General features: G+C 41.2%; 2 protein-coding genes across 6 annotated transcripts in view; one reads left to right on the top strand and one right to left on the bottom strand.

Annotated features, from left to right (window-relative positions):
- Positions 1-21,298, bottom strand: part of mical2a (microtubule associated monooxygenase, calponin and LIM domain containing 2a) — a 36,601-nt gene extending 15,303 nt beyond the window's left edge. For 3 of the 5 annotated variants that reach the window (XM_056380790.1, XM_056380771.1, XM_056380804.1), the window contains exons 1-12: positions 21,117-21,297; positions 12,436-12,804; positions 8,131-8,338; positions 7,212-7,328; positions 5,644-5,745; positions 4,195-4,350; positions 3,738-3,838; positions 3,195-3,452; positions 2,560-2,675; positions 2,316-2,442; positions 2,134-2,224; positions 782-929 (exon numbers count right to left, since the gene is read on the bottom strand). In XM_056380790.1, coding sequence (XP_056236765.1) covers positions 782-929; positions 2,134-2,224; positions 2,316-2,442; positions 2,560-2,675; positions 3,195-3,452; positions 3,738-3,838; positions 4,195-4,350; positions 5,644-5,745; positions 7,212-7,328; positions 8,131-8,338; positions 12,436-12,696 — 1,685 coding nt within the window. In that variant the 5' untranslated portion in view covers positions 12,697-12,804; positions 21,117-21,297. Of the gene's footprint in view, positions 1-781; positions 930-2,133; positions 2,225-2,315; positions 2,443-2,559; positions 2,676-3,194; positions 3,453-3,737; positions 3,839-4,194; positions 4,351-5,643; positions 5,746-7,211; positions 7,329-8,130; positions 8,339-12,435; positions 12,805-21,116 lie in introns of all 5 variants that reach the window. The other 2 variants (XM_056380781.1, XM_056380798.1) reach the window with 1 other exon arrangement.
- A 1,482-nt stretch (positions 21,299-22,780) lies between these two features.
- Positions 22,781-27,072, top strand: dkk3a (dickkopf WNT signaling pathway inhibitor 3a). Its single transcript, XM_056372340.1, has 7 exons — positions 22,781-23,318; positions 23,586-23,705; positions 23,805-23,867; positions 24,553-24,645; positions 25,291-25,435; positions 25,516-25,672; positions 25,819-27,072. Exons 1-7 carry the CDS (start codon positions 23,112-23,114, stop codon positions 25,904-25,906), a joined length of 873 nt encoding a protein of 290 aa, XP_056228315.1. The 5' UTR covers positions 22,781-23,111; the 3' UTR covers positions 25,907-27,072.
- Positions 27,073-27,675: the final 603 nt, after the last annotated feature.

Here is a 27,675-nt window from a genome sequence, read left to right as displayed (position 1 = left end):
CTCTCCTCTCTGAACCTGCTCCCCTCTCTGCAGTCGGCTCTGTTGACAGGCATGCATATGGAGGAGGGAAGGGGAAAAAACGCCAGTGGTTCCTGGAAACTCACAGGACCACATGAAATTGTAGTGGCATGTGGCGAGGTATGAAGGCAATAATTAAAGAGTGAGAGGATATAATTAGATTTGTAAATGCACTAATCTACAGTTGCACTGACTAATTCCATGCTGCGCAAGGCTGTCTGACCCTAAGAAGTGGAAACTAAAGGTACAGATTCTGCTTTTTAAGGAGGATTTTGTTGTTCTATAAGCGGATACCAAAGCACACTAAGTCCTACATGAGTTGTTATTTTTCCCCACGGCTCCAGGTCAGCACTATTAAGAATTATATACTACTTAATAATAATCATTTTTGGCTGATAAAAGTTTGTATGTATGAAATGTGCACATCTACACTCCTGAAAACTCCCCTGTTTCCACCTCATACTACCAGCTAGCCTCACGTACAGGACAGCTATGTATGAAGTCTTTCTCACATCTATCAGCACTTAAAAAAGTGTTTTACAAGTTGTGAGGAGGAGGTAGAGAGCGCAGCAGAAAAGATACAGAGATAAACAAGTTGTTCCCATGCCGAGCATATTTCACACACCCATAAGAAATAGTTTTCCTCACAGCCAGTTGTCGCAAAAATAGGCTTTCTTCATGTTAATGTACATAGGCATTAAATACTTGTAAAGAGATAAGGTGATGTTATGGGTTACTGTGAATATCTGAAGTGTGTACGTACATCAGCTGGGGGTTGAACTTGTGGATGAGGGCACAGAGGGCGATGCCACTTTGCCAAGAAGACGTCAGATCTGTGATCATCACATTCCTGTAGCCCTCTGTCTGTTTTTGGCACCAGGTAAGAAGCCTCGTCGGTCTGATCTCTGACTCTACAAAAGAAACAATAAAAGTCCGATTTTTCAACAATCCTCAAATAACTTGTCATGGGAATGAAATGAATTGACCAACACAAGCTGTGTCAGTAAATAAGGTCATGACAGAAACGGTGGGAGTGGTTGCTGAAGTATGTACACGTCTGTGCAAACATGTATGTCCTCGTTGCCTTTGGCAAAAAACTCAAGTTGCTTCAGCCGAACATACAGCTCAGTTCGGCATGTAGAGCTCCTGTCTTCACTGTTCCCAGTTCAGATCTAACCAGACTTTGATCTCAGCAGAACTATAACAAAACTGTTATACATATGGACACATGTTTACCTTTTGCCTCATACATACATACACATTTCAAAATGATGTAAGAGATTTTTTTTGTTTAAAGACAGGAACAGAAAGTAATGTTGAACTTGGAGAGGAAGATATGTGTATTTGACTGTTTCTACCACAACCCAGCAACTGTTCTTTCACAGCTTCCTCCTCCCAGTGAACCCACATGTAAAAACAAACCTCAGATAGTGACTTATTCCCTAAACTGAAGCTAAGTCTGGTTCCTTACTACTTCGGTTAGAGGGAACAGAAACATGAGGATCCTTTTAAAGTAACAGAGGATTGGAAACCCTATCAACCGGTCAGATTGCTACCCTGGATAATCTAGAGATGAGTCAGTAGCAGTCTTTGCAAGCTTTCAGCCAGAGATTCACTCATAAAAACTAGAATTACCACCTCGTGGTTGTATGTCCCCACCAACCAGTCGAGATGCAGGAAATAAGGTCACAACCTCCCCTTCGGTTCCTGAATTACAGCGTTGAATAATGGCCAGAAAAGTGTTTTTGCAGAACATTATGATGTCACAGTGAAGTTGACCTTTGACCTTTTGGATATAAAATGAAGTCATCACTTCATCATTTTATTCTATCTGACATTTGTGTGACATTTTCACGTAATTAGCATATGAATTCTTGAGTTGTTGCCTAAAAAGTGTTTTGTGAGGTCAAAGTGACCCTGACCTTTGACCTTTCACCACCAAATTCTAATCAGGTCGATTGAATGTTTGAGCCAGATGTAATGAAATTCCTTACATATACTCATGAGAGATCGCGCCGACAAGAATGGGACGGACAGACATCCTGAAAACAACCTCAATACATAATGTCTCCCAGCAACAACACACAGGTATCTGCCAGTTCCTGTTAAACATACCACGTCTGCAGAGATTGACAGGCCGGCGTATGGTAGCAGCACGCTCCAGAGAGCAGGAATTCAGTTCTCCACTGATGTACAAGTGACGCACCTGAAACAGGAACGAAAAGGGAAAATGAAACCAACACCTGAAGACAGATGGTAAGAATCCGGTGTTGTCAAAGTGAGTACTCCCTTCTTACCTGGTGCGGCCTGATACAGGAGGAGTTGAGGTTTGGGTATCGAGTTCCTGGGTCTGTGGTGTACTGTTCAAAATTTTTGGCAATGTTTTCTGGTGTTGTTTGTGGAAGTAGCCTGTAAATACTCTCCCTGCAGAAACACAACACATTCAGACTGTCAGCATCTAAGCACATAACACATACATATATGTGTGTGTGTGTGTGTGTGTGTGTGTGTGTGTGTGTGTGTGTGTGTGTGTGTGTGTACCTCTCTGCCAGCACCTCCAGAACTGTCCGACCCTGAGCCCAGCTCTTTACCATCCAGGCTGTGTCAAAGGCAGCCAGGAAGCCTCTGGCACAACCCGTCCCCATTGGCCAGAACGGCTACACAAGAACACATGACAAATATATGAATGTGTGTGTCAGTATATATGGGGACACAAAACAACATCAACACTTAACAACATTACTTTAAAGTATCGAAAAAAACCACTGTGGCGAATACTGTGATTAGACTGGAAACCAATTAGCAGCAAATTAACAAAATTTAAAAAAAAATATAATGGATAAATAAAAGGGAAAAATGTGGACAAATACCTGTTGTCAGTGCTAAAACCTTCAACATCTCTCTGACATCAACAATAATTAATCTGCCTTGAGAGAGGAGGTGGAGTATCTCATATAAAGTATTGGAATAGGACCATAAATCAATAAACAATTGCCGGCACTGTAACAGACCCTTCCCTCCTCTGTCTGACTCTCCGCAGCTTTTGGCAGGAGGAACCGGAGCATCTGAGCCATGACTGCCAGCTTCTGTAACAGCTTCTTCTCCCAGGCAGTCAGGCTCCTCAAAACACTGCTGCCTCCCTACACTCACAATGATCACAGCTAGCTTCTTCTCACCTCCAGCAGACTGTCGCCAACCAGTGCTACCAGTAGCTGGTGTCCAAATCGCTCCCTGACCAGAGCGGCGTTCTCTGAGGCATACATGCTCGTGAAGTCAAACATTGCTACATCTGGCTGCCCACAGTGGTTCATGGCAAAATCCAACGTAGGAAGTTGATAGTTGGTGCCAAAGTCAGCAGCCTCACGGGCGTAGCACAGAAGAGCTTCCTGGTTGACATTTTCACTGCTCAGCAGCTTCTGGATGTCTATGTAATCCTGTTGAAGAGGCATGACAGTCAGAGGGAGTTCACACAGGGTAAGTCTGAGCTTAGCACTTCTAACATACCAAAATTAATTTGTTTATGATCTGTTCCCATAGAGAGTTTTTTTACTAATGCTGCACAGATGTCAAAGAAAAGCCCTACTGTACGTCAATGCATGAAATAATAAAGAAGACACTGAAATGTATACCACTAGCTCGGTTCTAGACCTCCGAAGCTTGATCTCCAACAGTTTTGGTGATTCAAATATGGACAATTGAACTAAATATGTTCTGCTTACATTAATGACAACTCCCTTTTCCAGCAGGCTCTGTTTCTTGGCAGTCATGACAAAGTAATGCGTGTTGTCCTTGTAGTACACGATGTTCTCCAGATCGATACCTGCAAGAAATTATATGGTTTCAATAAGGCTACAACTTTTAAAATGCACCAACAAGACAGCCCACTGAGGCGATTGCTTCAAGTTGTTAAGAGCGACTAACTTGAATCCATAAATGTCTTTTTCTGCATAACATATAGCTGTGCCAAGATCACCTTAAAAATACAGTAATGCTCACTGATTACAGCCAGAGCAAACAGAGCAAAAACACAACCTTACTGTTCAATAACCCTGAGAATAATTTTATTGATCAGGTATATCCTGTGTACTCAGTGCACTCTGTAGGATATCCCCCAGACTTTCATCTTCATGTAAGCAAAAAGCACAACGTGGCAGTTTGACAGTTCTTCTTTCCTACCTGTCTCCTCTTTGAGGTCCAGAAAGAACTTCTGGTTGAAGATGAAGGCCACTCCGCTGATCTCTTCTACTTTGGCCTCTGCGGTGGTGTTCCTGTTGATAAAGTTGGCCGTGATGGCGATTGCCAGCTTACCCCTGAACTCCTTCCTTTTGAAACCTGGGAGAAAGAAAGACATGGGAAAAGATGGGAAAAGAGATAGAGAGACAATGAAACAGAAACAGGGGGAAAAAAGAAGCCTTAAGCCATAATTACAAGGTAGTTATTATAGGATAAGAGGCAGTTTACCAAGGTTAGCCTTTATACAGCCAGGGGATTGTAAGAAGCACCAGTAATTAAACGCTATCATCAAAACTAAATGCTGTTTGCTTAATTAACCGTCAGAGCTGCAAGAACAAAACCAAAACCCTAAGCAGATGTCAAATAAACTAAAATTAAAGTTCATAATTTTACTGGTGCATTACCTGTAAATGAAGGTCTTACTAACAATGTCACTTATTCTAAAGCTGTGAGTGCAGATTGTATTTAACTCTGTGTTACCGTAGCTATGCCACGAAAGCAGGCTGACTGCAGGGGAAAATCATTCCCCAAGGCTTCTTCATAATTTGAGAATGAGCTAGACGTTTCGTCCGGCCCCAAAAAATGCCCTTTTTAGGAATAAGCATCTGATGTGAATTGGTTGTTAGATGACAGCATTTTTAGGAGAGAGACCGAAAACAGTGAGACATAAGAGATGGAGAGAGTCCAACATGCATGCATCAGCTGCTGCTGCGCTGAGCCCCGACTCAGCTCTTTTTATGTACAGTGCTTTTAGTGGTTTCATGTGTTATCTTTCCCACTGGGAGAGATCAATGGCTTCATACAAGTATAAGTTTACAGAAGGTGAGTTTCATTTATAGCGTCACAACAGAGGTAATGCGGTACAAGTTATTGAAAGTGAGAAACCAGAAACAGTCATGTGGGATGTCTTGGATACATAAGCTGTTCAGTAAACAGAAGGTGTGCTGGGTTTTGTCTGATTTAAGTCCTAACTCTGATAAATGACTTTTTTGTTTCATATGATACCTCACAGATTTTCACAATATCACAAACAGATGAATGAATGATAAAAAAAAACAAAGTTGGAGGGAGAAAACATGTTGATATGGTAAACAGGTTTCATGATACATATTACATGCATTTAATAGTTATATCAGGATACACATCAAAAACAAGAAGAGGCCGTTTCTGTTACGGATATATTCACATGTATTATAGAAGTAAAAAGTTGAAATGAAAAAGTTGGGAGTGGCAGAAGGTTTTAACACTTTAGAGTGGGAAAGTAACACTTTGAGCACAGCTTGTTTCTTTGTATGAGACTTTGTCGTCAGCTCTTTGAAAGTACAGTACATCCTTGAGGCATCTATACTGATCATGTCTTTTTCTTTTTTTGTTGTTTTCTCTTCTTCTCACCTTCTAGAGTATTCCTGCGTCCGTCTGCTCCCACCACGACATCAAACTCAAAGTTAGCGACAGGGTGATCGGCGGGTCGGATTGCGGCCCTCCACCCGAGCCCTGAGAGAGGGAAACAAAGACAGAGAAAGAGTGAGAGGGGTGAGAAAAGTATAACCCTACATGATATAAATCCTAGGAACATTCCCTTTGTGCTGTACCCCTCCACCAAACAATCAGCTGTGGTATGTCAGCGGATAAGGGCTGGTATTTTGCTCAGGGACACTTCAACAGTCTCCATCAAAATGTCTGTCCTTCCTGCACCACTCTGCCACCTGCCATGCTTAGGCAAGTCTAAATTTGTCAGTGCAGAGACCATGAATGAGGAGAATGAATGAGCACACTTAAGCACGGTTGCTGTTTAGGGTTTCTATGCTGCTGTTTTCCAGTAAGACTTGTTCTTGCTATGATGCTGGCAAAACAAGGACAAATACAGCTGTCCATATTCTAAAAATAGATATAGATAGAATAAATGTGATGCAGGAAAATGAAATTGATGACTGTTGGTATGTTTATGTACTTCAAGGATGCTTCATATCTATAAAGTCCAGTGGCCTGGAGAGTGTCAGTGTAGCTTCTTGTACAAATAAAACTGTATAATATATTAATTATGAAACAATATTGGCCATTTCAAGTGTGTGGTGCCGCAGACGTGCGACAGCAGCACGGTAACAGCTTGGCAGTTTGAAGTGTGATATCACCATGTGGAAAATGCATTCCATGATGTCAAGGGCTCAGCTAAGTCCGTCAAAGCATAACACGAGGGATAAGTCTGTGTCTAAACTTAGGCAAGGCTCTCATTGTTATCAGCGTATTGATATTACGGCCCAAGAGACGACACATGACAACGCTGTGTGAGTGATTTTCTTGCTTGAGAGTTTATAGTCCAATGTGGGATGAGGGGGTCACCTACAGTGCCGTGTACATGCTGCAAAACATTAATGTCCTCAGGCAGCTGTGTAATGTGCAGATGTTTTGTTTAAAACTAAATGCTTTGTGATCAATGTGCTACTTTAAAACATTTTTAAATGTAATCTTAAACAAAAGAAGCAATGTTTATTCACTGGTATTAATGTGAGCAATATAATTGAGATGGAAGTCGAACAATACACTTGGTCTCCACTAAGCTCATCTAAATATGATGAAAAACTAGCTCGGTGCCAATATTTGTGTTGTGTTTATTGGTGGATGTCAAGGAAATTAAATACTGCAGGATGAGATGTCCCTCGCTGCCTGGCCAGCCGAAGCCGCGGGAGTAGGAGGGTAAATATAGACCCTCCAGGAAGCTACACGGTATATCTGTCCAACAAACTGACAGATGCAGTCAGATGTTTATATCAAACTTTACACATTATAAAACAACTCAGTCTCATCCTACTATATGTCCCAGTTCTACGACTTCCAGCTGTTCTAATCTCCCCATCTCCCCAAAGCTTGCGGGTCATAAAACAACTGTCAGTCGGTGAATGTAAAAGCACTGTTACTCTACTGTTTGGACATGTAACTGAAGTGAGCGTGCGGATGAATACCTTCATTTTCCTGATCCTCTGGAGGTTCCAGCAGTTTGACAAACTCCACATTGATGTGAAACTCAACTGCGACGATGAGGGCAACTTTCAGCAGGATGAGCTGCAGCTGCTGAATGCCTAACAGACACACAGACACACACTGATGTTTGTATACATGTGTAAAACTCTGCCAAACTTTGTGTTGTGTTTTATGTTGTCTTGACACCTTTGAGAGGAAAGCCCAAGCTCCGATACTCTGTTCTGCCTGTGCTAAGATTTTTTCTCTAGTTGTTATGATGAAAGGATTAATAGGAATCAGAGCTCAAATAATATCAAACTACATACCAGGGTGGTGTCCTCTATAATGTGGTTTTTATTCTCAAGTAATTTTCTAGAAATATACATATATATATATTTTCTTTCTACATCTTTTGTCCTTTCTTTGAACCAGAATCAAAACATTATCTGGTTCATTTAGGGTTCAGTGGACAGAAAAAAATGCAGAGGCACAAAATGAGTATACAATGATTTAGATTTATAACCATGCATCCAAAATTTGAATATTTCATACCAGTTCACTGAGGGTTGAAGAAAGGAAATACAGACACTACTGCTGCACAATATTGGCCGCATGTGTTTACAGGATGGATGGATGGATGGAGTGCTTACTCCAAACAGAAAATACAGTGTTATAGCAACCAAATCCCATAAAACACAGAAACAAAGAGAAAGGTAAAAAGAAAAGCCAGACACAATAAAATACTAAAAGAAATGTAAAACAGAATAGATCCTAAAAGTATTGGAGGACCATAATCTTTAACCCTAATATAAGCTCAGCCTGTGTCAAACAAAATATTGTGCATTTCAGGAGAAGATCAGGGTTCAGAAAAGTTGATACTGGGTGATCACAGGTTTGGTTTCTGTACAGTCAGATACTCACTGATGTGGTCTATGGCCCCGGCACAGAATTTGCCGTAGAACTTTTTGGCCCCGAGGCCCCGAAGGTCATGGATGGTGTAGGGCCAAAGGTGCAGCACATTGTTCCTAGAGAAGGAGTCTCTCTTCTCAATCACTACCACCTTGGCACCCATCAAAGCGAGCTCAATGGCTGTCCGCAGGCCGCAGGGACCTCCTCCGATGATGAGGCACTAAATAAAAGAGAATGACAAACTGACCTCAGAGAAATGAGCTAGATCTTTGTCATATTAATAACAGAAGGCTGAGACTTTTCTGAGCTGGAAAATAGTTCACATCCCACTTGTTTGATTAACATACCAGGGAGTATTCTAACATGTACATAGATCACGGGCGGGAGCGGCACTTTACTGCACCACTAGAGCATTTAGAGACTGAGTGTCTCACTCAAGGACACTTTAGCAGGATACACACTGGCTCCGAGAGTCTCTAGACCACCTTGTGTGTGTGAGAGGATTGTTAGTAAAACATTAAATACGTAGAAGAGAGTTTACACGTGCCCGAAAGAAGTGCATTTATCAGGAAATTGGCCAGAGGGATGTTGGCGAAGAACTTCCACCCACTTAAACTATTCTTACAACCTTTACATATCAAGGGTGTGATTCATGCATCGGCCTCACCCAAAAATGCATGAAGTCAGTTGACTGAGGAAACAGCGTCTGTCTGAGAATGTGTGGTCACACATGACATCATCCTCTTGAATGATAGATGAAAGAGCAGACGCATGTGTGCTGGCAAACTATCTTCTTTCCTTCTAAACAGATTAAAAGACATTATAGAGAATTGTGTGTGTGTGTGTGTGTGTGTTTGGTGATTCTTTTGACATTTAATCCAGGACCAAACCACTTCTGAAGGTTACCCCTGCTGTGCTCGACAAGGTGGACAGTCTCCTGTCTCGATAGCCTCACCAAATTAGCACTGAAAATACCCTTTCTTTCACTTTTCCAGAAAACACCTTCCGTTTATCCAACAGCACAAAGAGCGGCCGCTTTGTCCGACCTCTGAATCCCTACAGTATGCAGAGAAGGGTTTTTGCCACATATTTGAACAGGAGATCTCCCTTTCTGCCACCATGTGTGTCCACCAACGGGACAACACTGGAGGGTGAGGTGGCTCCACTCATGTCAGTTCTGTGAGACACTCAGACTGGGTGCTGTTTACAGAGCGCCCGGTGTCAGTTAACAAAAATCCCACATCATAGCCTTAAACGGCTCTCTGTTCCTGCCCTAAAAACAAGATGAATGGGCTTTAGTCATTCTATATTCTCCCTCTCTTAGCAAGTGGTTGAGCTCCAGGGTGGATTCACAGGGCATGAGTTTTCATCATGTGTTGCCTGAGGTGATCAGGATGAGGTATTCTCAGGTGTGAAACACACACAGGTGGTGGAAGCGCTGCCTGGACAAGCCTGCCTCCAGGCCAAGTTTTTGTTTTTTTTCTCTCTCTCTCAACAAAGGGTTAGTAAGTGCACTAGGTATTTACACAGCCGGAGACAGAGGTGGAGAAACGGTGAAAATGTCAGAATTTATATGCACAATTTGAACTCGGTTTATTCAGAAGTATGTTCACAATGTGAATATTTTTTATCTACACACATGTAACTGTTTGGATCTGTCTATCAGCTACCAGCAGATATGGGTTGTTTGTCTTAGTACTTTTCCATTCACTGATATATTTTTCCAGATATGAGGCTTTTTCCTGAGGGCTCGCCCCACATCTGCTGAGTCAGGACACACACACACTTCCTTTCTGCTGCCCACCTGTGACCTTGTTCTCATCCCAGCTCAACCTCGTCCAGGTCACATCTGTCCCCCGCCCTCATGATGAAACTCTACCAGTCAGTTATGCTGACCTTTTTCATCTCAGCGGACAGTGAGGCTCAAACAAGGAGCATCTTGAGTTAAAAAAGTTAAAATATAAAAGTTAAGAGTTAAAAGTTAGGAAACCGCAACTATGATCATTTCTGGTATCAATTAATCTGCTGATTATTTTTGTCAATTACTCAATCATCTCATCTAAGACGGTATCTTACTTAAGGCTCTCATCTGTGTACAGCAAACTAAATCTAGAGCTTCACATGGATGCACATGGAGGTGAAGTTGTCTTCCCTTGAAATTATGTCTGAATCTTAAATAAGATTATATGATGAATGCACTTCTTCTGTTGAACATGTTAAAATTTCAGGGTTAAAAGCAGACTGTGTCTTAGAGCTCTGATGAAGTGTGCCGAGGATGATTCACAGCATCGTATTGTGGATTTAAATCAAAGATCAATTAGCATTTTTTGTGGGCACAGTAAAACCTGATGAGAAAGAAACACGCTGCGGTTATGTGTCACTGCTGCCAGCTGTGTCAGGTCATAAAAACTGGGATGACATCACATCCTTATAAGATTGCTGCTACAGCAGGAAGACGAGGAGCTGAGTGATATCACATCTGTCACTGTTAAAGAGCTGAGCTGCAATAAAAACATGAGTCGTCACCTCGTGGTTCTCCCAGGGAGAGGAGAAATTAGTAATCAAGTAAAAGCAGATTGTCTGTCCTGTGAGTGATTAAAACAGACTTCATACTGGGGTCATACTGTACATGTGTGCACAACTCATTAAATCAAGGGCTTTACAAAGAAATAGACCAGTGCCATAAATTTACAATAACTTAGTGTTTCCATAATCCACACAATCCACTGCTTATGACTTTTTTTTACACAGTACCACTTTTTATTTCACAACGCCACCCTGCATATTGTCCGAATGATCAAATCTGATCTAAAATCTTCAGCTCAGAAGTTTAAGAGTCACATTTTCTTAAAAAACTTTTACCTTCTTTCTTCTTACCTATTTTGGTGTTGGCTTGAATCAAACAGAACCTGTAAAACTGAGCTCACACTGAAGCATTTAAAACACACTTTAATAAAAATCCGGGCCCCGATCCAACCTTTTAGGACGAGCCCATAAAGAGCACAGCACACCCTCAGTATAGCTGGGGCCCAGTAATCATAGTTGCTGAGTGATGCTGTCTGTTTCTCTGTGCAATAACACACTCTCTCAAGCCGGGGGTAGTTGATGACTGAAGGGTAATCACACTCCTCCAGGTTTCCTATGTTTCCTCATCACACAGGACACCATACACCCTAATATGACGCAATATAATGCTTTTTTTCCCATTCATCGTTCATTTCAGTGTTGTTTGAATCCAAGGCTGAAAGATGAAGAGGTGCACAGCTGTCATGTTGATTTTTCTGTGTGTGTTAATTCTGCTTCATGTTTTATTAGAATATCTGCTGAATAAAGCGCTGATGGTTCTCTGACACATTCGTCTATAAACTATGTATTATTAAGTATTATTATTGTATTTCGTTCTGCACAGTATTGTCACATAACACCTGTGTGAAAAAGGCAGAATCACTTCAAAACACGGTATACGTCTCTTTAATTTCCTGCCCTGTCTGTTCAGAGCTGTTGTAGTGAAAGAGTGAGTGTTCATGTAGTTGATGGGCTGTGTCTTGGCAGGTAGAGGTTTAGGTGATGACCATGACGTTGCTTTAGCCATGGTACTCCTGAGGAGGACAGATTGTTTAAAAAATTTAAAAAATAGGAACCACATGAGGTACTTCCTAAATCATGAAATGTCAACTTTTATGATGTATAAATAAACCCTTATGGTATTATTTTAGATTATTATTTTAGATTATAGACGTTACATGTTTTAGCTGTGGATACACTTTTAGTTTTCAGTACTTAATGAAAACTTACTTGAAATAGATCACAGTGAACATTTTGTCAGCTTTATCTTTTTTTTCTGCAAAAGTTGGTTATCGTGATGTTACTGCAGTTAGAAAAACTGTTGGAAAAACTCGCCTATTGTTGCTGGTAAACTCATAGAAAAAAATTGCATTATTAAACTTAAGTAATACCGTCACGCAAACAAGGAAACTGTAAAAAAGGATGATGTGTATTGTTGTTGGCAACAATGTCTGGCAAAAATATCTGGCAACAAGCCGACATGTAAAACATCTGCACGACCACACAGAAACAGTGTGAATATCAGTGCACATTTAGTCCATGTGAATTGAGATGAATTACCTATCTAACGCTGTACTAAAAAAGACCGACTTCTCACCACACAGAAAAGAAAACAATGTCCTTCCTGGAAAGTAGGAAATAAACTAAAAGTATATGGTATATTTTGGAGAATGGCCAGCAATAACATGGCCTATGGCTGGTTAAATCTTTGTGGTATAAAGCACAGCTGTACAAAGATATCATTAAACTTACCTTGGTGCCCACACAGGCTTGGCCTTTCTTGTACTCCTTATGGGACATCCTCTTGTCTAGCTTACTCCATAGTGCTTTGGCCTTCCAGGAGGTGACCTTTGCCTTCAGACTGCTGTAGAAGGTGCTGTTGTCCGCAGGGTCGAGGTCCAGCTGTCTGCAGAGGACGTTGAAGGCTTGAAGGGCTCCTTTACAGGTCGAGGCCTGGAAGAAGTTCTCAAACCGCTTTCCCACATTATCCCTCTCCTCCTCTGTCTCTCCCATCTTCCCTGCTGCAGTGGACGGTTTGGTGTGCTGAGGCTCTTGCTTACTTCAGCGCTCTCTGCCAGATGTGGCTACACCCTCAGCTTGGCCCGCACCGTCATGCCCAGTCTGAGGAGGCAAGACACATAACATCTGACGTCATTTCATGGCAAAGGATCCCGCACAGATGGTTTTGGGCAACGGATGTTTTTCCATATTCTATTATAAGCCTGATAAAAATTACTGCTGCTTCATTATATTATCTCGCTTCACTGAAATGGTGAAAAGATTAGAACATTAAAGTCATTTAAATTAAGTTGACAACACAGCTGTATTTTATCTGCTCTTTGACTCGAGTTCACATGACTGAATTATCAAGAGGGCTTACAGTACCATTCCCCACTAAGACCCACTATCTACGCAGCTGCATTTTGAAACAAAGTAAACTTACACCAACATTGACGAGATAACATTTCAAATACAGGCAAGGCAGCGAGAATAAAAATGTGCCAGTCTGTCGTCTTCAGACAGATGGGGAGCACATTTACTACTTGTGCTTTTACAGAGGCATAACCATGTCAGCCCATAAAAAGAAGCTGTTTGTGGTTCTTAATACTATTTACTGGTTCCACCAAACTTTTCAACAGCTTCAAGGTTGAGTGATGACTTCAAGACGACATATCTACCACGGATAAATAAGCAAAACTATACTGCATTGTTATAAGATTTTTGGACGTTCTAAATCTGTAGCATTTTTCAATTTTCAATTGTATTTTCAGTTGTATATTTTTGAAGAGGCTTGAACTGTAGGCAATATATTTTTTCTAGCACAAAGTCCTCCGTACAAAGTGGAAACCCTGATGGAAATGACAGCTAGTTTAATGGCTCCAGGAAATTAATAATATACATACTACATTTGCTATATATGGCATACATACATACATACATACATACATACATACATACATAAGTACATGCTACCGTTGAGTCTTCACTAACAAACATTTGACAGTTGTACCTGTTGTAGTTTAAAATAAATGACATTTCTACTGTATATACCGTATTCAACATGAGCAAAAAGTGGGTTCACTATTATTTCAAACCCAAAAAACCACAGTTTGTTTCTGTTAAGCTGGTACTCCTGGAGCACAGTACTGACCATGGATGAGTAGACAGGAAAAGTACATGTCTGGAGGTATGGTGGTATCTGTACTCCAGCTGAAAGCCAATGTTTTCAGCAGTAAAAAGAGAGGTCTTAGAAACTGACTGTTAAAACACTCCAGACTAACGCAGGTTGACTGGATGTGATTGGATATGCATGATTAATAGTCCACCTTCGACATTTGTATGCGCCTTAAGTAAGCTTACATATGTGCCTGCGTGTGAAAGACACTGTTACCAAAACACACGCTCATGTCAGAGCAGAGCTGAACTGATAGAATTAAATACGATATAGTTCTCTCTTTCCTCCAATCAACCATCATCATTTTGAAAATGATGCCAGGAAGTCTGTGCCAGAACTCGACATCAAAGCAAAATGTGGAAATTTTCAGCATTAGGCATGTATGTGGCTCACTTGGGCGGAGACCACGGCTTCCGTGAGATTTGGGAGAAGTCTGCCTTTGATATTTTAATGTCCCATGGAGCGGGATAGGCAGGGTTAGAGGAGAGGTCAGGCCAGCTGTGCAGGACTCAAACAGTGCCCCTCAGTAAGCCACTATTACTGTCACAGTCCACCCCACGGCTTCAGGTGGCAACGTGCCATGAAACACTTCATACAGAGCTTTAGCCAAGGACGAATCCACAAGCGTACGAGAAAGTTACACACTACATTCAATGACCAATCAGTCTTGGGTCACAACATGTTTGTGATTTGAATGTGGTGAGATTTTGAATATTGTTCCTACAGCAACAGCGTTTTGTCCCAAGGCTAAAATTAGCAAATTAATTTACACAGGATCCTGTTTGGCTGTGTGTTTGCATCCTGTTTTGCTTCTGCTGTTGTTTTACATTTCAGAGAAAGATTCAGGCAGAGAGAAGAACAGGAACCAGGCCGTAGAAATACTGTTCACTCAGGTGACCTTCAGTCTGCTTTATACACCTTGGTAGCTTCAGAAAGCTCCCGTCCTGTGGGAAGATACTGTGGACCACTAAGGCCTTTCACAGCGAACATTCAGCCTCACATTCAGTGAGCTGACATTCCTTTGCCACGTGGCTAGAGCGGCTCTGAACTGCTCCATCAGCATGAGTCCAACACTGTGCTAAGCCTCTCCGTGGCTCCAACAGCCATCTAGTCACAGGACCACCTTCATAGTTTTGGGGGAATTTACTCTCTGATTGTCAGTGAGTGACGAGCAATGACTGAGACAGGCATGATATACAATGCAGGTGCTTTAATCTCTCATGCATGGCAGGAGGCTGTGATGGGAAAATTGCTGTGTATTCTACCATGTGGTATGTGGAGTGTTTGGGGCCCAATATAAAATCTCCTATAAAGCCTCTGTGGAGTCATTTCTCTCACCAGTTTAGTTTAAAATAAGTTTCTTTGAGATACAGGGATGTAAACTTCCTGCCAAAAAAAGTAAACCTCCATTTTGTTAAGAGGCTATTTTTTCACAAGAGCTCCTAAAAATAATTTTATGTTGATATCATTTTATTACAAACTTTGGCCAACGTTCAAGAATCTCTCGTGGCTTTGGTGGAAAGTTCAAATAAAGACATGTTGACTGCACTTATGCTTTCACATTTCAGTCCAAGTAAAGAAGTACAAAAGGCACAATTATTGGAACCATCTGTTGTATGCAGATGTCTGTGAGGACTAATGAAAAGGTACCATTTACTGTCTTCCCAGCCAAGTCAATGCTCAACGCTCAAACTACATTGTGTCAGACAGAGTCCTATGACTTCACCATCTCAGTCTGACAGAATGGAAAGTCACTTGTGGGCAGACAGATTGAACCCACAGAGCGGCTGTAAAAATACAACTAATGACAGACAAAGCGGAAAAAATACACACAGTCACACACACCATACATCACAACCAAACCATATAATACTTAAGAGGATCAGAGAGTTCACCAGTGTGCACGTTTTAAAGGTCCCATATTGGAGAAAGTGAGTTTTCCATGTCTTTTTTTTATGGTAAAGCGGGTCCAGGTGCTATATACATACTGTGAAAGTATCAAAACGCTCAGTCCACAGAGAGATGCTGTGATGTCAGAACTATGCAGTCACCACCTTCAGCACGGCCGCACCGCCCACAAAGGTTCTTTTTTTTCTTTGTTTTAACTTTATTAACAACACAATACCAATCAGTCAATCTGTCACTGAGCTAACAAGCTACAAGACAGACAAATGTTGAGGAAACGCTGCACAACCGTTGGATGTCAGTAAGCCAACATATCCTTTCCCAAGGATAGTAATATTACAGAACAATCTGAAATACTGGAGCATTTTAATGCGAATTTCACCGTCTGTTCTGCTCATTTCAGAACATTTCTGACTGACCGCTGCCATTTGCATTTGCCGGGTTTAACAAGCTACAGTAATAAGCTACAATCTGTTACCAGTGGTTGGTCTGGCCGTGCGTCACTCAGAAAACATTCATCCGAGGCCTCTCAGACGACAGGCTCACAGACACAAAATGCCCTGCTCTTGCTAAAGAGGGAAACTATACTGAGATGGTTTTTGCTACTTGAAAAACCACAAATATATCTTCTTAAGGACATCAGAACTTTAAAAAAAAAAGAGAAAAGTGTAAAATACCTTTAAGTCCCCTGTCTGTTTAGAAAATGATCTGATTGAGTGAAACCAACTGAGGCTAATTGAGAAAGTCAAGTACAGTGTGTAATTTCTTTGTAAATAATTGATCTAGTGATATCTATGGCTTATTAGTTTTGTTTAACAACGTAAGTGCTTCTAAGGCTTTATGTATCATTTTACCATTATTCATGCATTCACTTTACTGTACTGTGACACATTGCCCAAAGAGAGAAATGTCAGTGCTTTGTGAGGTACGGATCCATATGGTGGAGTGTGCGGTATATAAATAAAGGCACTGCTGTGTATCTGTATCAAAGCAAGCAATCACTATCCAGTATGATAGAGGGGGAATGTTAAGAATGTGAAAAATGTACCTGTAACACCTGAAAGGCAAAAAAAAAAATTCAAACATGCACAGGCACAGGCACGCTTTTATACACACATATATTCTTCCAAAGCCCTGTGTGACGTCGTAAAATGTCTGGCTTTGTCTGACCGACAGTCCGAAACCCAAAGGTATTATTAAGTTTACTATCACATAAGCAGCAAAATTTCACATTTGAGAAGCTATAATTAGGGAATTTAGGGGATTGTTGTTTGAAAAGTGACTTAACATTATGAATAACTTATCAAAAGAGTTGGTGACAAATTTCCTGGCAATTGACTTTTCAATTAATCAACTAACTCTTTCAGCCTTAATTGCCATTCTTATCCCAAAATAATGCATAAATCCCGTTAGACCACCCAAAGTGACCATGTGTTTGCCAGAAGCTCCTTGCAACAGACAGTCCTATTTAAACATTCAGTATAAGTCCGACACTGACAAAACTGTAAAGACTGAAGTGAGTGTCAAACCAGTGACGTAATGTCTTCATTTGTTTCTGCAGACCACATATCTCCAGGCTATCAGAATATAATAGGAAGCTGACTACACAAGGAAAACATTGGGAGTGCTGGGAAATGCACATACTGCAGTGTAGTCGGCCAGCAACAGTAATTACAGACTGGACTCAAGAAAACCAGGAAGGAACCATCTGTAAGCCTGATAAGAAGGCAGCGTTCCTCAGAAAACAGTGCACTCATGTGGACTGCAGCTCTGCCAGCTCTGCCCTTCACCAGGCCCCAGAGCTCCACAGTATTATCTCAACTCTCTGAAGTCTGGCTGCGTGTTCGGGCAGCAGTGCCAAAACAAAAGAAGATCTGTCAGGAGCAAGGTAGAAAGATTGGCAGACCACAGTAAATGTCATTCAACTTCAGAGGAGAAAACTGCTCATTTACACAAACAGAAGAAGGCTTGTGAAGCTTCAGGGCTGCCGTCTGCAGGCCCACTGAGCACAGAGTGATGCCTGCCCAGCTACCTCCACAAACTATTCACCTGAACGATTATTCTGGCCCTAACTACACATTCTCATGTGTTATAACAAATTTGTCGTGTCAGAAAAAAAAAACCTAGAAGACTGATTTACATATTCATCAGAATGTTACAAATGAGTTGGCACAGACTGGCACTGAGGGTCAAAGGTCAGAGGGCGGCTTTAACTCGTCCATATCACAGGAGGGCACAGTCAAGGTTTAGATGGCAGTGTTACTGTGTGGCAAGAATAGCAGATTCTGTAAGCCAACAATCAGTAAAGCCAGGCTCAGAATAGACAAGTGTCATGTTGCAGAAAAAAACAGCACATGACCTGAAAACATATCAACAGGGCTAGAAACTGTAAACAAGAGACCATGTAAACAAGACGGCCTCAGATGAACACAAGAGATGACAAAGTTTAACTCAATAACAGTCTAACCTGTATTGAACTGCTGCAGGGCCTGGTAGCAACAGACTCACCTGTCTCACAAAACTAAATATCAAAAATTACTTATCATTTTGGCAGTTAAACTGAATCATGGTGATGCACCAACAAAGAGATAAAGTGACTTATTTTACATTTCAGAAAGCTCTTAGTGCTGTAACAAAAGCATGCGAGCTCCCTCGGACGCCTCCCATCCAAACTCTTCCTGTGGAGTGTGTCTGGTTTCCTGTCCAGATCAAAGCTGGGAGCAGAGCTGCCTCTGTAAAATTCCACCTCTGTGATTTTAAAGCTTGGCAAAGATATGTTTAAAAGCCCATTTCAGTGTGCCCCTGTCTGTGCCAGAGGGAACCCGTTAATGATATCCTGGGGTTCCTTTACTAAAGCCGCTCTATACCTCCTTCAGTGGCTCCATCTTTAGCTGTGCTGTTGTTTTAGATGTGATATGTCCCAATGTTGCGATGTATTAACAGCTTTAAAGAAAGCAGAAATGTTTGTCATATTATCTAAGAATATGCATTCTTTCCAAAGGAGACAGGAACTGTGGCACTGACTGGCTACTGCTGGCTATGTTGTGTTTTTGTTTTGATACAGCAGAAAACTTTTTGTTCGATTACAGACTGGCAGACTGTAGCGAGCAACACGCCCCACCTATCTCTGAGAGTTCCTATCTCTTTTGTTTAGCCGACGCCTGGGCACATGTGTCCGTTTTTATGCTGTGGAACAGGGAAGGAAACATATTGCAAAGAGGAAGGAGAAAGTTCACAACACCTCCCTGGCAATAATGACAACAAGCTTCCACTCACAGTCCACAAGAAACACGTTTACATTGTTTTCATCCACAGCATGACTTCCTCACATAATTTTATTCCTCTGATTTATTAGCTGATTGATTAACAATCCATTTATCCATTTGATCAGTTGACCTATGTACTTAAGTATCTTTTTAACTACAGTATTTACTGTTTCTAAAAGGAACATCTTAAGTATTGTTTCATGTTGGTATTAATTATACACAGTGAAGTCCAACATACCTGTTACATTTGTTCATACATATCTGACACTCCTGATGTTTGTGTATTCTCTCAGCTCTACAGTAGCTTTGTGTTGACAGGAGAAGATCATGAATCAAAGTTAAACCTGTAATCATTGATCCTGTTCACAACATAAGCCTTGCAGCTATTTAGCAATAACAGAAGAGTCTGTTTGATGAAGTATTTGCCAAGAAACTGCATATCTTATTGAGCAATACACTGTTTGCTTTGTCTTTCCATATGTCTTAAATCACAGCAGATGAATGACTCAAAGAAAGGCTGACTGAGAGGGAAAAAAACAGCAAGAGGAGAATAATGCGGTAGCAGTTGAATGTTTATGCACAAAGATGTTGTTAAACACTATGAGTATAAATCACATGGACCATCAGAGTGTGGGCCAGAGACCAGATACTTTAGTATGAAAACCGTTTACATGATAGCACTTTCACTAACAGAGTTAGTTTGTAATAAAGTTTGAATCTTACTGGCTGCACAGAAAAGGGGATGTATTTTCAACGGTCGTAGAATACACAGGAAACGATTGCTCACGCAAAACCACCACTGTTTATATGACTCTTTTGACCCCCCCCCCCCCCATAAAAATGTTGCTGAATGCTCCTGCATCATCGGGCAAGACATATGAATCATACCAGACTGAGTGCTCCTGCGGTGTGTTGAAATGTGGAAGAGGAAGAAACAAATTAGGCCGCCTGAGTATTTATCAAGGTTCACGTGTTGATCATGAAGTATTTTCTTTATGATTCCTTTTTTTTCCTCACTAGACCAAATTTTGGGGTCTGTGTGTGTGTGTGTGTGTGTGTGTGTGTGTGTGTGTTCTGCTTAATGAGGAATGCGGTGTTTAGCGAACGTTCAGCTGTGTGTTTGATCAGTAGCAGTAGATGCATTAACCTGTAGTCACACTAGAAAACATTAACAGGTAGTTTCTGTAACTCACTGAGTTCTTTCAGTAGCCCGACAGTAAAGCCTGTCAACACCACACCTTCCTTTTATTATTCAGATTGTGTCACTTCAACTGACAAAAACAGGCAGAGAGATACCTGCTGTCAAGAAGCTGCTGCTGAGCAGGTGGGGTCAGCCTGAGAAAGGCTTAAAAGAACTAAAACACCAGGCAGACTAATGGTGACAGACTAATGGTGGGATTTAGAACAGAAACCCCTTAGTGAGGGACGACAGTAACCTAGCTTTACCTGTTTCTACTTTTTATTGACTTTGAACTTACTTAAAAGCTGTCACTCCCGAGGGCATGTTTGAAAAGCAACTACACAGACTTGTGATTTATGCTGGTGATTTGTAACACTATATGCAACAGCATAACAAAAATGCAGGTTACGCAAGTGGAGATAACTTTTTGTATTATCAGGGAGGAGACAGACAAGCCAAGCTGTATGAAGCAACTCAAACAATGTCCAATCAAGGCTTTCCCTTGAAAAGATTTAGCAGGTGTTCATAAAATCCCAAACTCTCACTTTGCTTGCAGCCCAATGTCAGCAGGACAAATCCCATTATGTCACTGGCAACATGATCACTGTTACTTTACAGTCAGTTCATACAGTGAACTTACTACTTACCACTGGACTACTTCAATCTGATGTTGTTGAATCGGCTGCTGAAGCACAGGCAAACGAGAACAGGTCAAAGCGTCTGTCAGGTGCCTCAGCCTCATACAGCCCCATACCGCTTCATTAGGAAACACACACACACACACACACACACACACACACACACACACACACACACACACACACACATGTGTGTGTGTGTGTGCACACACACACACACACACACACACACACAAAAAGCTACAAAGTGTAAAAACAAAAGCCCTCACCTCATATCTGAACCCGATTCAAACTGTCCTTCCTTCCAGTGTCTTCCTTCACACAAGGTCCTGAACTGTGCTGTGTGAAGTGTGTCGGTCCTCGGTCTGACACAGCAGCAGTTTCTCAGTGCAGCTGCGTCCAGTGTTTGAGGGCGGTGCTCTAAAGTCAGACACTTCCCCGGGCAGCTGTACTGTGACTGACTGACTGACTGACTGCTGTTTAATCCCGTGGATCCAGACTTTCTCATGCCAAAGTTCAACATTTAACCGATCACCCGCCTTCCTCTGATAGCCTGCGAGTTTGCCCCACGGCAAGAAAAGACAAACTACAAAACAGACTGGATCTTTGAGGTTTAATCTGGGTGGACTGAAGATCTAAAAAACTAACTATAAATGACCTAAACGATTACACACTAAAACCGAAAAACAGGCACGAGCATAAGCCTAAAGTAACATTTCACGTTTATTATTGTGGGACAGCTCAAAACACGTCTGTATTTAAAAGCAGATATCATCAAGGGAAACTTCTTTCTTATACAAAACACAGGCTTTTCAGGTGTTAATCCTCATTTAACATGAGACCACCTGACGCCATACGCCCCCGTATAGACGACACATAATACATTTTACAGCGTGTCAGCAGAAGCTTCAGTCTACGAAGCACGTGGACAAAACCACTGGACTGACACTGCAAACGTGTAAAGCCAGGATATGGGATACTTACTATAAAGGCAAATGATGCCATCTTGCGGCTAGACTGAGAAACTACAAGGACGAGGATTATCTCGCCCAAATAATGAAACATACGAAACACACTTTCATACTGTCAGTTAGTTAGAAGTAATCCCTGTTTGTCACAGGGCTGCAGGATGCGTCAACATCTAACAGTCAAATCTTCAGTACACACTGAAGGGTGTGTAAGGCTAATATATACATCTAAAGTACGTGGTAACAGCAGTATCAATATATGAAGAATCTCATTCTGCTCCTGGGTGAACGTCTGGTTGACCAGTTCCAGCTGTTTCCTACTGAACACTATTTTGATGTTGAATTGGTAAATATTTTCACCTGTGAAGATGGTGACTGTGCTGAATCTGATCCATCACTTAATCATAATTTACTATTTATAAATTCTGTTCTTATATAATGTTACTAGCATCACCTATCAACAAAAGCGGAAATGAAGTAAATGCAAGAAACCCGTTGAGTTACCCGTGAATACTGAGGACAGAGAATAATAAACAAAACAAATGTCTAAACAGCTGGTGTTGGTATTGATGCTGGCAGGGATAGTTCATGGCGTTCATCTGGGTCATGCAGTCATCCAAGGGACCGAGCAGCCGCTTCCGGTTTTCCAGCCAGGACAACCTCCAAGACAGAGGGAGAACTGTGTCATAAGTGCATATGATGTATTGCCACATAATTGTTTTACTTTTGTCACCCAGGAATTTTTTACCGAACGTTCCTGGAACGTTTCCGGAAGGTTCTGTTTGTAGAACCTTCAGAGAACAAATTTAGGGAACGTTCCGTCAAGGTTCTCTGAAGTTTCCACACAAAAATAACCTTTGGCCAACGTTCCTGGAACGTTTTTGGATCGTTATGTTGGTAGAAACGTTCGCTAAAGGTTGTAAACATTTAACCGTTAGAACATTCTAGAACCTTTAGGGAACGTTCCCGAAGGTTGCCTGTTTCCTGGCATCTACATCCATAGCCAAAACAACACACACAGAGCGGTAGTTAGACTTGAACTATGTTTGAGGTATCCTGACTAAGTTTATGGAACACCTGCGAGTCATTTAAGAGGTAAGCAATAATTATGCAGAAGTAAACGAATTAAGTTTTTTTTTTTTTTTTCCTGTTTAAGCGGGAAATTTCCATGTGTGAGGTGATGACCCCGCAGGGATGGAGGCGTATCAGCTGTGGTGACGCTGTTGGGTGTTTAGCATCAGCGCCACACCACACCCTCCTCAGAGTGCAGCAGCAGCAGCAGTACCAAGTAGCACCATGACCAGCATGATGCGGGTCGTCCTGCTAGTCTTGGCTCTCACTGCAGTCTGCAATGGCATCCTCCCCGAGATAGTGGACTCAGGCATCAGTCACATACTGGAGGATAAATCCGACCAGGGAGAGTCGGAGCTGGACCGCATGTTTGTGGAAGTGGAGCAACTGCCAGAGGATCCGCAGCAAAAGCCTGGGGATGCGTTTCACCAAGTAGGCAGCTAGTTGCATCTTTCAGTCTAGCTTTTTTTCCTTTTTCTTACATGATATAGCATTATTTCACTGCTCACTGCAGATAACAGCCTTAATAAGTTGGTATTGTGAGAATATTTTAAAGCACTTGCATCCCTGCAGATATATTTTAAAAAAAAAAAAAATCTTGTGGCAGAGAGCAGTGGAATGAGCTAGAATATGGGAGTTGCCTCTTAATGCATCTCTTTAGCTGAGAACTATGTGTGATTATCTCTCCAATCCTTCTAGAGGAACAACAAGAGTGTGAGTCTCAGCCCTAACCCCAATGACCTTCCTCCAGGTCATCACAATGAAACTGCTTCTGATAAAGTGACTGATAATGACTCTGTCCACACCTCAGTAGACCAGGTAGGCTTGTAAACAGGAAACAAAAGTAAGATAGTGTTTGTTTCCCTTTGTGAATGAAATTTAAAAGATGTCTCCCCCCACCCATCCACCCACACACAGGAGACGAACAACATAAGCACCACAACTGTCCAATCCAGTGACTTGGGAAACAGCATTGATCACGTAAGTTCATACATGTATTATATATCTAGTCCAATAGAAAATGCATTCTTTAAACAGAACTCTTGTTTTTCATATGACCTTTAACAGCTTTGTTTGAATTTTTACAAATTTTTTGTCATGGCAGAATAGAGTCCGTTCAATGTTTAGACACATTACAGAGACACAGGAGAGGTGAATTATTATTTACATGGTAACTCTGGGACGAGAGTCTGTGCTAGTTACAAGAGGTAAAAATAAAACTGGAGGAGGCGCCTCTTTCTTCATAAATATGTCGCAGATTTTCTGCCTGCCTAAATAGCTGCAAAGATGCTTATGCAACCTAGAAGCTTCATTTATTTACTTCTTTATTTTGCACTCTGGACAAACCAGAGTTTGAATCCCATGTAAAGTCACATGACTTACAAATTGGTCCAGATTAAGAGATTTATAAGACTGATATATTGAGATTAGTTTGACATATTTTATATATATAAAAACATTTGGCATATTGCATCATTTGTATATGTAATATGACCATCAACAGCTCACTGATAGTATACTATAAAATGAAGATAACTTTTCCTTATTTCACATGATAACCTGTCAGCTCTGTGATTACTGGTGCCCTGAGAATTATGGGCCCAAAGCATGGAGTTGGAAAAGGCTGATACACTCTGATGTAATCCATCCTCTCTCTTGTCTTTAGGGATGCATCACTGACAAGGACTGTGGGAAGGGAAGGTATTGTCTTTATGTCTTGCACGACTCCAAGTGTCTGCCTTGCAAAGCAATCGATGTGGTAAGTGAACCCAAGTTACCTTTATACGGGCACCTTCACATACACAAACACACACGCTTCCCGTCATTAGCAGCTGGGGTTTCACTTCAACTGCATTGCAGTGTGTCCACAAGTGTAACTGGAGTGAGTTGTTTGTGAACACTGTCCTGTGAGCTTCACATGAAGGGACAGCACATGTCAAGGTTAAATCATTTTATTTAAGACTCAGTTTTTAGTGCTGTTTCTGTCGTCTCCTCAGTGGATGAATTGGTCTTGGGGCAGCACACTAAAAAGTAATGCAAAGGGATAAGATGCTGGCAGCCTGCCACACAAGGGTACAGTGCAGGGATAATAAATACACAGAGGACAGGATCTGTGTCTTGTCAAAAGCGGTGCACAGGAAAACTCTGCATGGAAGTAACCAGTTTGCTGTACCCCTTAATTAACAATTCATAAAGGATATGTAGGAACAGGAACTTCTCTCTGTGCCATCAGAGACCAGTTAACCTGAAATACTTCACACTCAGAGAATCATTAGTGTCTTTAATGCTTGTTAAACTGACGGTACATTTTATGTTCTCATTTTGATGTTATCAAAAGAATTTGAAGTTTGTGAAATGTTGGCTTTTTGCTGTATTACGAAAACCATTTCCTCTGTCCTTTAAGTCCTGCACTAAAGATGAGGAGTGCTGTGGGGAACAGCTGTGTGTGTGGGGTCAGTGCAGTCAAAATGCAACAAAAGGAGAAGCTGGCAGCACTTGTCAATACCAGACTGACTGTAGCCCAGAGCTCTGCTGTGCTTTCCATAAAGGTATAGTACAGCGCACACAGTACACTATATGCTGCTTACTCATTTTCTCAGAAATCTGTGTATTTTCTTTGTGTGTCCAGCCCTGCTCTTCCCTGTCTGCTTGGCCAAACCCATTGAGCGCGAGCGCTGCTTTGGTACCTCCAACCACCTGGTAGAGATGTTGTCCTGGGACGTTCAGGACAAAGGACCCAGGAAACATTGCCCCTGTGCAGGGGATCTCAACTGCCAGCACTTAGGGTGAGTGCAGTACATTTAATAGAGCAAAATATATATATATATGTTGTTTTTTTTTTGTTGAGTGAAAGATTTTTAAAGCTATACATGCATTTCACTCTCTAACGTTTATCCCTGATACTACACCGTGGTGCTCTCCTTTTTGACAGGAGAGGGTCCATGTGCCTTAAAGGTGAGGACTCAAGCGAAGAGGACCTGACAGACACGCTCTACTCTGAGATAGACTATATAATCTAGACGCAGCTTGATTTGATTCACATTGCCTCGGAAACAACCAGACTGGTGTCTCAATGGACTCTAGAGCTTTGCTGCAAGGTTATAGCACTTTCTGTTTACCAGCTTAATCCAAAGTGATAAAGCTATAAAGCATGGAAAATGGATGAAAATATATTGATTTGCCGTAAATGAAACCTAAGGTTTCTGAAAATGTAGATATCAAAGTCACTAAAAAAAAACAGGAAACATATATATATATATTTGCAAATTCCTGTGTTGATACTAAACACTGGTTTCTTAACTATTTGCTGCATCTCTATATTTTACTGCAACTTAAACCCTTATCTAATGCTAATCCCAGCCATAAGTACTCACTATTTAAATTTGTAATGTCACCTGCATTGCATTGTCATCACTCAGAGTGGCAGCATCATCCTGACAAACTGAGACCAAAATAGAACAAAGAAGAAAGTTACCTTTGAACCACTGAATTTCCAGTCTCACTCCATTTACTGTGCACTAGAAAGAAAAAGGAAGAGGTACAGTCATGTTTCATGTACCGTATAACCCAGTAAAACCATATCACAGAAGCATCCAGCATCAAAGAATCACTCACCTTAAATTTATATCTAGATTCATCTACAGGACACCAACGCTTTCCTCCTTTTATATGTCTGATCAAACCTCAAATTTGTTTCCGAGTAAATATTATTCTGGCTGCTTGTTGTTAAGCTTAATTTTTTCTCTGCACTTTCCCCGTTATTTCTGAGAAAGCGTTTGGCGACCCTCGCTGCTTGATCCTCCAAAAACTGCCTTGCTGCCTAGAAACACCTTCATGATGCTCTTTGTTTCACAAAAGTACTGTATATTTTTGCCAAGACCTAAGCCTCAAAATTTTTATGGCTCAGAGATGACATAATGTTTAACAAGAGGAAACACTGTCCAACATGCCATGGTGTGATTTATTCTCTCCATATTGTCTGTATGTGTATATATTTATTATGTAATGTGTCTTTTCTTTTATATATGAACTTAATTCTGTATCACTTTATTTCAGTAATCCACCGTTGTCTGTCAAGCAGTACCTCATATTCATATGCAAATGCATTAGACTGTACAGTTGTACTTAATTAACTGATAACTCGGGGTAAAATCCTGTTTCACTTATTAAAGTACCAAAAACAAAAGGGCCTGAAGGATCATTTTTTGCTGTTTTGTTTTTCTTCATCTGACTAAACCTGCCCTCCTGTGACCGCTGAATCATGACATTGTGCATATTAGTATCATCGAGTTTCAAATGACCTCCAAGTATGTGAACATCCTCAATGACCGTGGTGCTACAGGAAAACATTTGCTCTAGCCTTGCACACTCACACAGGGATGTGTTACCCTGGCTGAATACCCTTTGGTGGAAGTTGGATGGAGCTATAATTTCAATGATATGAAGTCACTACACTCTATGTACTAAAGAGAAATAACTGACAGGGGAGACAGGAAAATGTCAATAGAACTGAAATAATAGTAACAAAGCGGGTAAAATGTAAAACTTACTCCGATCAAAAGACCTGGAGCTTGTTTGAGAATTTAACAAATCCTGTATCAGCATTTATAAATGGCATGGTACACCTACATAAGATTTATAGTTCTAGTGTAGCCTTAAACATTACTAAAAATATTAAATTTAATGAAACATTTCCCCATTACTAAACTGAGACTGCAGCTTTGTCCCCAACTGTCTAACTGGGGCTATAGCTATTCAATGTTTTTCTTCCACACACTTAAAACATGAG

This window comes from Seriola aureovittata, chromosome 1 (assembly GCF_021018895.1).
Source record: "Seriola aureovittata isolate HTS-2021-v1 ecotype China chromosome 1, ASM2101889v1, whole genome shotgun sequence".
Taxonomy (NCBI): Eukaryota; Metazoa; Chordata; class Actinopteri; order Carangiformes; family Carangidae; genus Seriola; species Seriola aureovittata.
The sequence above is the reverse complement of the archived record's forward strand: the minus strand, read 5'-3'. Positions and strand labels throughout refer to the sequence as shown.

Excerpts from the sequence above, each read along its gene's own strand:
- dkk3a (XM_056372340.1), top strand. The coding sequence starts at position 23,112 with ATGACCAGCATGATGCGGGTCGTCCTGCTAGTCTTGGCTCTCACTGCA. Across the intron at positions 23,706-23,804 it reads TCCACACCTCAGTAGACCAG|GAGACGAACAACATAAGCAC; the intron begins GTAGGCTTGTAA and ends ACCCACACACAG. Across the intron at positions 25,436-25,515 it reads CTGCTGTGCTTTCCATAAAG|CCCTGCTCTTCCCTGTCTGC; the intron begins GTATAGTACAGC and ends TTGTGTGTCCAG.